Source organism: Salvelinus sp. IW2-2015, linkage group LG18 (assembly GCF_002910315.2).
Source record: "Salvelinus sp. IW2-2015 linkage group LG18, ASM291031v2, whole genome shotgun sequence".
Taxonomy (NCBI): Eukaryota; Metazoa; Chordata; class Actinopteri; order Salmoniformes; family Salmonidae; genus Salvelinus; species Salvelinus sp. IW2-2015.
In genome coordinates this window covers 65,478,653-65,488,851 of record NC_036858.1, presented here as the reverse complement: position 1 = coordinate 65,488,851, position 10,199 = coordinate 65,478,653, and the positions used below count along the sequence as shown (strand labels likewise).

At 43.6% G+C, this 10,199-nt stretch overlaps 1 protein-coding gene across 2 annotated transcripts; it reads right to left on the bottom strand.

Annotated features, from left to right (window-relative positions):
- Positions 1 to 5,011: 5,011 nt before the first annotated feature.
- On the bottom strand, positions 5,012 to 9,840 carry LOC111977635 (neuronal pentraxin-2-like). Of its 2 annotated transcripts, none has more exons than XM_024007176.2 (5): positions 9,007 to 9,840; positions 7,791 to 8,007; positions 7,231 to 7,475; positions 6,818 to 6,997; positions 5,012 to 6,446 (listed from the first exon to the last, which is right to left on the bottom strand). In XM_024007176.2, exons 1-5 carry the CDS (start codon positions 9,460 to 9,462, stop codon positions 6,210 to 6,212), a joined length of 1,335 nt encoding a protein of 444 aa, XP_023862944.1. In that variant the 5' UTR covers positions 9,463 to 9,840; the 3' UTR covers positions 5,012 to 6,209. The 2 variants fall into 2 exon arrangements, with proteins under 2 accessions (XP_023862944.1, XP_023862943.1); XM_024007175.2 differs by having other exon boundaries at positions 5,015 to 6,446; positions 7,791 to 8,010; positions 9,007 to 9,838.
- Between the last annotated feature and the right edge of the window lie 359 nt (positions 9,841 to 10,199).

Sequence of the window (10,199 nt, the reverse complement as noted above, 5' to 3'; positions counted from 1 at the left end):
TCCTCGACGACCGACTGTGCTGTCAGACTCCGCATGCTCATGGGGCTGATATCGCTGGTCCAAATGTCAGTCGTGAAGCTAATAGCAGTGACGCTATTACTGTGCAACTACGGTAGGGCAACATCTTAAATAGTACCAACATTTAAAGAAAAGTGTACCGGTGCTCGACCAGTTGGCGAAAGCCAACATCACCCACGACAGAGAACGGCAATGAATTCCATTATCTTGGCTTTAATGGATTTCGCCTTTGAGTTGTCTCTCTGAAATGTTCTTACTCTTTCAAATGACKGSTCGATCCACACAGCAGACGTGGGCTAGGTTAGGAATGCTGTGTTGCACGTGTAGCGCAACTTTTTAAGTGGCATTATTATGTCATGTACCTACGTTATATACAAAGATGTTCTCATCTATCTGTGTTATATAGGTATGCACGTCAGCTGTGACATCGGTTTTTCACATCGGCATTAAACTAGACATCGGGCCGATACCGATGTTGGCCTTTTTAGCTAATATCGGTCAATTCCGATATGTTCTCCGATATATCGTGCATCCCTACCATCCATACCTTGTCACAACACAACTGATTGGCTCAAACACATTAAGAAGGAAAGAAATTCCACAAATTAACTTTTAACAAGGCACACCTGTTAATTGAAATGGATTCCAGGTGACTACTTCATGAAGCTGGTTGAGAGAATGCAAATAGTGTGCAAAGCTGTTATCAAGGCAAAGGGTGGCTACTTTGAAGARTCTCATAAAATATATTTTGATTTGTTTAACACTTTTTTTTGGTTACTACATGATTCCATATGTGTTATTTCATAGTTTTGATGTCTTAGTAAAAATAAAGAAAAACCCTTGAATGAGTAGGTGTCCAACCTTTTGACTGGTACTGTAAGTATTCAGACCCTTTACTCAGTACTTTGTTGAAGCACCGCTGGCAGCGATTACACCTTCGAGTCTTCTTGGGTATGACGCTACAAGCCTGGCACACCTGTATTTGGGGAGTTTCTCCCATTCTTCTCTGCAGATCCTCTCAAGCTCTGTCAGGTTGGATGGGGAGCGTCGATGCACAGCTATTTTCAGGTATCTCCAGAGAAGTTCGATCAGGTTCAAGTCCGGGCTCTGGCTGGGCCACTCAAGGACATTATCACCTTTAGGTGCCTTTTGGCAAACTCCAAGTGGGCTTTCATGTGCCTTTTACTGAGGAGCGGCTTCCGTCTGGCAACTCTACCATAAAGGCCTGATTGGTGGAGTGCTGCAGAGATGGTTGTCCTTCTGAAAGGATCTCCCATCTCYACAGTGGAACTCTGGAGCTTTGTCAGTGACCATCAGGTTGTTGGTCACCTCCCTGACAGGCGGCCAGTTCTAGGGAAAAACACCTGGAATTTTGATTTAATCCATTTTAGAATAAGGCTGTAACGTAACAAAATGAGGAAAAAGTGAAGGTCTGAATACTTTCTGAATGCACTATACACCCACTTTCTCAATATTGGCCTAATAAAATATGCCATTTAGTAGAAGCTTTTATCCAAAGCAACTTACTRTATACATGTTATGTATGAGGGGCCCCAGCAGGAATYGAACTGACCGTACTTGGCATTGTAAGCACCATGCTCTATCGACTGAGCCACACAGGACCACAGACACAAACTTCCTCTCCTTTCTCTCTCTCTCTCTCTGATCCGGTCACTCTCTCACGTTTACTCCCTGGCCTCTCTGTCACTGTGTACAGGAAGCGGCGGCGGGGTGGAGACAATGAGGGGGACCAGCTGGCCAAAAGGTCAGGAGGGGGGCAGGAGGGTCACGCCCTGGTGTCCAAGCTTGGCCAAGACGTCTGGGACTCTGAGGTGACAGGACACACACACACACTTGTGATGGTTTGTGCAACAAGTATTTTCTGTAAGTCATTCCTGTTTTCTCTCTCTCTGCTCCAGTCGTCCGGCAGTGACAGCATCAGTAGTCCTGAGAGGGCAGGGGGAGGAGCCAGCACCAGCACATGTACACAGAGCCAAAAGAACTGCACTTCCTAGGGTCTCCTCAGTCCCTCGCCAGAAGACCCTTCAATTTCCTCGTTGAGTCTCTATGGCAGCAGCACTCCCTATGACCACATCAACAGTGTCCTGAGGGAAGCCCACTTCAGCAGTCTGCAGACCAGAGGTCAGCCAGGATTTACGTGACCTCAACTCACCCCTGACCCATCACTCCTGACCCCCGTTTCCCCAACTGGGCAGGGTCGCTTCAGGTAGAAGTTGCCCGTAGGCTCAAATCTAGAATCAACTTACCCCAGATTTGTGTCTAGGAGCAACTTCAACCTATTGTCATCCATAACGTGGCAGATGAGGATATACATCCTTTGGGCTCTGGGCCAAATCCATACCATCGTCCCTGTGCCATACACCTTACATACATGAAGCACCCCTACATATCCAATGGCCCGCCCACTGTGGTATTACTATATGCAGTATGTATGTACTCCAGCACTTTACTGAGGGGGTCTACTGCTCTGTGCTGGTCTCTTTACATGTGTCATGACTTTGGCCTGGGGGTAGGTTTATGACAGTCATAAATACCTCTTTCCCCCTTTTTCCCTCTCCCTACTATAACTGATGTGACATAAGAAAACCCATTGGTTAACATAGAGATTCTGGGAACATCAGAAGTTGGGGGGAAATGAACTATATTCTGGTAATCCGACCAACTGAACATATGCGGTGGTACYTAAGGTATATTATGTCAGTTCAGTTGCCCTCTGACACATTCTCATCAATGATAGAATGACATAAACTCTACTGTGGAAAGTCTAAACGTCAGAGGTATCGGATTCACATGGAATTGTTGTTTAATTCAAATGTTTGAATATGAAATTATTTGTGAAGAGATTAAATGTAATTTTAGCTTCCAAATGAGAGATTTGGGTTTTCATAAGTTTGGCCTCTGCTCAACCAGTGGCCCGCCCCTGTGAAGAGACATGGGTTACAAACTTTTCAGACACACCCCTCTCCCTCCACTATAAAAGCCATTGACAAAATTATAACTTCCTGTTCCGTGTACATCCGGATGACGATCCGATGTCAGAATGGTTCAGATAATAACTACAGAACTAAGCCAACATCAGCATGRACTTTGGTTKYAAATGGTATGAACTTTGAACTCGTATTCACTACAGAAGTGATACCTCCTAGCCGTTGAGTTAGCAACAGCTGCTACAAACGCAGGTTAGGAAGGACAGTCAGAGTATCCCGTCTACTACACAWCGACGYTACTCCAACGTATCCAGTGACCACCAGAGACATTCTTCAAAGGACAGAGGACTCGGTTTGGCAAGACGGTCTTCCATCTACCACCAACCTACTGAAGCGCAGCTCAGAGTAAATATTTATTGCATTTTCCTGTTCTAAATGGGCGGTAATTTAGAATGCATAAGATACTKTATTTACGATAGTACAGCTTCGCCTCTGTCCCAGTCTCCCGCGCTTTCACTAAAACTCAGCCCCTTCCCTTTGTGTAACAAGCTGTCATATCTATTCCGCCCGCTAGGGACGTTTTTCTTTATGACGGCAATTTGTAATCAAGTTATGATTTAATTGTGTATGTGTGATTGTGCTGCTATGGATGTAAAATATTACTAAATCTTTAAGAGTTTATTCGGAAGATAACAGCTCTATAAATATTATTTCGTGGTGTCCCTCTCTCGTTAATTACATTTACATGATTAGTTCAATCAGGTAATATTAATTACAGAGAAATTATTTTATAGAATAGCATGTCATAGCAATTAATCTGGCATAGCCAAAGACACGACACGAGTGACTTCTTGTTGGACATTAACATCGCCACTGGTGCTATCTACTACAGACGGACATTTGTAGGAGTGTCTAAAGTGCTTGCTGTATCCTAATTAATAAAGAGAAGCACTTTATTCTGCCTGTTATTTTTTTGTCCAGGCCAATACTCATCATGCTGTTTTGTATGCAAAGCTGAGTGTGAGTTGGTGTTGATTAGTCACTGTGGTTACCTTCTATGATCGTTACCTTGGCCTATAGGTTGTCCAGACTTAGAATTTCAAGCTTCTTGCCTGATAAGAGGTGCTTTGCAGAATAAAGGCTGAATTTTGGGTTTGTACTTGTGTACCCATGTAGGCAGGTTTCTGCGACACTAGCGGTCTACCAGTTTTTGTTTTATGTTTCAGGTCCATCAGCCGCAGTGAACATCGACTGCTCATCCTCCCACCACAAAAAAGAGGGGACCATGATTACACTCACTTGCACAGAATTATTTTTTGTGACAACAGGCCACATTCTCCATTGTTCAGAATGTTCCAATGGAAATTAGCTTTTTGTTTCTCCCGTTCTTGATAGAGGAAACTGTTGAGCGTAAAAACCCAGCAGCGCTGCAGTTCTAGATACAAACCGGTGAGCCTGACACCTTCTACCATACCCCGTTCAAAGGCACTTTAATATTTTGTCTTGCCCAGTCACCCTCTGAATGGCACASACACACAATCCATGTCTCAAGGCTTAAAAATCCTTCTTTAACCTCCTCCCCTTCGTTTGAAGTGGATTTAACAGGTGACATCAATAAGGGATCATAGCTTTCACCTTGTCAGTCTGTCATGGAACGAGCAGGTGTTAATGTTTTGTACACTCAGCGTATTTGTTAGGTAATCGACATCTGTGCTGCTCATGACTGTACCAAAAGTTATGTATTTGAATTGTATCTTACAATACCATTCGAATAACTTGAGTTGTACTTTTGTAATGTTAGATACCCTGACCCAGAATTCCAGACAGAAACTGACCTTCAACTGAACAGCCTCTGGTAGAACAGATCTTTTTTAAATCAAGGGTTTTTATAAGTAATACAGGACTGCATTGCAATAATGTGAATTCAGGGAAGACTATGTAGATACTAACCCTGGCCCACTTCTATTTAAAACATACCACATTCCATGTATTTTCCAATAGAGAGAGTCAGGGAGATGTTTTCCCACTAGTCTGTAGGAGTCACTAAGTAGAAGTCTGCCTAAATGATTGTGACGCCACCTTTGAGCTGCTCTCATGTCTTAATTAAGCATTACTAATGCTGCCTTGGCCCGTTGTTGGTTAAAGCTACTGGTCTATGCAATTTAGCCAGTATATAAACAGACTGCTTTTCAATAGTGTTTTATTTGTCCTTTTTTTAATTTTCCAAATTCTTGTTAATTTGGCAATAATTAGCATAGTAAAGTGCATCTGGCACAACATCTTCAAAAGGCCACATGAAAAGTAAGCATCGTCTCTTGAGCAAAATCAACAATGTATCTCAATTAAATAACTTTACACACCAACATTGTTTTCATGGAAAGAGACACTCGTACACATGAACGTATTGTTCATATCATACATAATGAATTGTTCTTATCTGCTTGAAAAATGATATGTACATATTTAACAGTATCAATGCTCCCATATAAATTACACTTTGTTTGTTCTTGGAAACTACCACTGCACAGACATTGTAGACCTAAACAAACCAACGTGTCCCTAACAACAAGAGGATAATTACGGAACAGTTTTGTGAGACAACAAAATATACTGCTGCAGGCATTGAGGTGGACTTGGGGTATTGAAAACAGTATGGGTGATAATGAAACCTTATCAACATTATAGTACAACAGACATGATGCCACAAGAACACAGATTTCCACACATAACTATGGAATGTTTACCAACTAACTCAAAGATCAAAACTAGTCCTTCATCTCTGCTATAGGTTATTGAAAACCTTCAACATAGCGGTCACCTGGCTGATGTTTGTTTAGATATTCCCCTAAATCTGCTCTCCACTCAAGGTGCAAAAGGCTTTAATGACTTCCATCAGGAGACGTAGATTACTGTATGTGAGTCCTAGGATGTAGGTTACTGTTTGTGGCCTGGGACGTAAGTTACTCTGTGATTCCTGGGACGGCTAATCTGTGTACCTTACACCTCCCATGCCACACGCATGCCTAAGCCAGCCTCACATGCCAAATCCAGTGTCATTAAGTCTGTGTTTGCCAGTGTGTGTGTGTGTAAAACTGGATCTCTGTGTAGTAGAATCATCTGGAATTAGGTAGATCGGCCTTTCCTTACACAGACAAACGAAACACATGACCAGCATTACACGTAGCAGGTACAGTAGTCGTCAAGATCCAGAACATGATTCTCAACACGCCACAGACAGACATCCTAAGACTCAGTCTCAGACAGCCGGTCCTGGCATATCTCTAGAGGCAATTTGGCTGCTCCCCCTCCAAACACCTCCACATCACTGTCCAGCCAGGACACCACGTTCCCGGGGGTGTAGGAGGAACAGTTGGCCATGGTGAGGATGTCAGATGGCTTCAGGACCTTGTCCCAGATGTTAACCTGGCTCAGCTCACCCACAAAGGCCTGTGTGGCGTCAAAGCGCCCGCCCACCATGTCCTGTTGAGGCCATAAACAACAGGCCTCGTTAAAAACAATAACATCCTATTCACTGTGTGGACTGCAAGGCTGAGCCAGACACACTCGACCTGTCTGGTCTCTACTGTACTCGCTCTAAAAAAAAAACACACATTTATTTTCTCATGTAACTGRTCTTTAGGATTTTTGTTAGCGATGGGGCTTTTCAAATTTGGTCTACACTCTAGAGCCTATAGCACAGTACTCATGGTCATGGCTAAGAACCTGTACCATTCAAATCTGAAAACCTGATGCGGTTTTGTAAACCAAGAGTAAAATAGGCTAAATATTTCCTATACAAATATATGTAATTGTGTATCCTACAGATAAGGGGCGCTAGTCAGCAGACTCACCTGTTCCTGCCCCAGTATGATGGCTCCTCCAGGCTTGATGCGGTGCCAGGGGGCCAGGTTATCCCCTGCCCCCAGCTTCTGACCATCCTGGTAGGCTTCCCACAGACCATCCCTGGTGGTCCAGGTGATACAGATGTGTCGCCACCTCCCATCACGCACTGATAGAGGCAGCTGAGCCACCTGGACAGGTAACATAGGAGAGGAGTACAGATGCTTACAAACAGAAAGGAGAAATACACATTAGATTGAGGAAGGTTAGGATTTGGTAAAGCTGGTAAAAAACTAAAAACCAGCAACCTCATTAAAGCCAGATCTAATTTAAAACAAAGACTCCTGTCAATAACGGTAGGCTCTCCCACAGATCAGCAATACTGAGAATCACTGAGTCCTTGAGTCATTTAGAGTGCCCTTACCTTGTCATTGATGAGCAGCTCTATGGGGTTGTTGCCCCACTCCATGAGGACAATCTCATTGGCCTGTCCTGGCACCCCATAGGAGAAGGGGGTGCCTATGCCAGGGCCGGCGCTGGACCGCAGCCACATGCACAGAGTGAAAGAGTACATCTCAGGAAGGCTCTTGGCCATGCGGCCGTACAGGTAGTTAGTACGCAGGGGGAGGACCAGCTTAAACTGCTCGGGGGACTTGAACCCACTGCCACCTACAGAGAGAATAATGGGAGAGTTGGCTCTGAAGTCACCTCTATACTTATACACAAATTATGAGAACAAAATGATAAGCCAACGTTTGTCAGATTTGATCTAAAGCCTCAGTTGTTTACTGCAGTGGGGTACAGTAGTGGGATAGTTGATAGTCGATAGAATGAATGACTCATTGTGTTTACAATGTGTGAGTCTCCCTGTTTGTGCTGCAGGTGTGTACTACTGTCATCGGATTGTGTACACAGACGTATGTTTGTGCGTACGTGAGTATGTCTGTATGTGTCTGTCATATATTTCTTTTTCCAGTGATTTACCTTTCTCCAGCTCATTGATCCTGGTCAGCAGGGAGTTGAGGGTGCTCTCTGTCTTCTGCCTGTGGGCTGTGGTCTCGTTGTAGAGCAGAGACTTCTCTTCCTCCAGGTTGTTGACCTTACTGAGCAGCTGTTTTTCCAGGTCTCCCAGCCTGCGCTGCAGCAGGTCTCGCAGCTCGCTGGGGAACAACGCTCCCGACATGTTTGCTCTCTGCTGCTGCTGCTGCGGGGACAAGATGGAGACGTCATTAGACAAATAAGTGGAGACAATACAAGATGGTCACAAACAATTAGTGGAGGTTAACGCAGACAGTCTGTGGAGGTTGATAGACGTCAGGTCAATTTGTACTGAGGTCTGAGATGTGCTGCTTCCTGTCTCTTATGTTTGTGACCTTTTTAATGTGTGTAATTTTCTAAGATCATTGGCTGAGTGGAAATCGGCTACACTGTGTGTAGGCTAGTATGTTATCAGAAAGCCCAGGAGTTTTTGTCCTGGCCACATGACCTGACCAGAGAAAACTCTGGCCCCTTATTGTAACTCATGGAGAACATTGGATCTCTCCAATTGTCTCACCAGTTTCCTAAGCCTGTTAATGCATAATGAGCTTAAACACCATCTACTGTGTGGTTTAGCTTGATACCGTCATGCGTTTGTTTCCCAATGTACTTTTACTGCATGGCCTAAATGGGGATTACCTGTGGTTCAGGAAGCTCTAAGCTAACAGATGGGACTACACCTACACAATCTAGGATTGGATTTACTGAACTTGTATTTCGATCTGGAATGAAACAGCTCTGTAAGAGACCTAAATATCCCAAGAAACACATTATATCCTTGGTCATTTGAATGAGCTGTTATTATTAAGAGCTGATACATTTGTTGAGTAAGGTGACATAGGGAACTTAATCACTGGAAGGTAAAGGAGATAAAAGGCTAATCCATTTAGGGTATGCCTCCACATGATGGCAAAAATAGAATATTATAGACTACAGGCCAAAATGGGAGCAAATTTAATGGCCACAAAGTTGATTACAGCAACAGGTGTTCACTTTGGATTCAATGACTTAATAAGCAGACAATCATGCAAGGGGCAACAATTTTAAACATTAGGCCTATTTCAGATGTATTTAAGTCACACTGGTGACGATAATTTTCAGCACTCCCTTTCCATGATTTAGGAAACAAAGAGTAATTTATGGTTACTGTCCCGTGACTTACCTCTAGGTTCTCCAGTCGGTCCTTCAGACTCTGCATGGTCTTACCGAGGTTGTCGATTGTATCATTGGGATCTCTGGGTAAATCTCCCATTGTGTTCTGATTATTTTTGTTTTTACTCCAAGATCCACCACTTTCATACTTCCCTTCCTCGGAGGCTGACTCGCAGAGGGAGAGCTTGGTGGTCAGCTCGTTTATGGTCCCAAGTTGGTTGACTATCGTCTCTTTCTGTTGGAGAACCGTTTCACGGAGCTGCATGACTGTGTTCCTCAACACTTCCTCCTGAGCCGCCGCGTTTGGTTCGGGAACTACGGGGACCAAACAAGTGTTAGCGCCAACGGCGATGGCTCGGCATAGGAACCGGGCTCCCGTATCCGGATTGTCATCCTGTCCACGCACAAGCTTCTCATAGCCCAGTCCCAGTGCGTAAAAACCCAACAATCTCAACAGAGATAGCATACCAGGGCAGTATTTTGGTCGTTAAACTTTAGTGAAATAACGGGTGGCGCCTAACCGATTATTATGCCTTTTAAATCCGGTGCGTAAAACACGCCGAGAAAGCGGTAATCTACTCGGAATACCATAGTCAATCTCGGATTAAACGATATATATGGTTTCAAAACGTTACCATTCCATACAAAGTACAATTTTGAAAAGTACAATTTAGGCGATGGTAAAACCACATGAAGAGTCTGGGTTAACGCTCAAAGTATCCATGCCTTCAATCCGCATTACGCATTTAATGGTGCTTTAAGGACAGCGACCATGAGTTAAGAAGATTACTGTCAGATGTATGGCGCGATTGGATTGGTTGTAGTATGTTGCCATAACTACAGTCCGTATAGGTAGATTCTGTATGATTGGCAAGTCATTTTTGAGTTGTATATAACTGGTACTGTGTGATCATTGACCAATCAATTGAAATAGATGCTATAACAATGTCCAATATTCCATATCCTTAGAAAAACTATAGTATTAAATAAATTAGGGAAATGCTTCACACATATGGTTCAGATCCATCCAACACCAGTACTAAAGGCTTTAATGGGATCACAGGTGACAAGATAGGTAGGTGGGGTTTCCACTAGATTTTGACTTCGTGGCTCTGCAATATCGTAAAAATTCATGAAAACATAAATGAGCTTTATGGTCTTAATTTAAGGTTAGGGTTAGGCATAAGGTTACCAGTGTGGTTA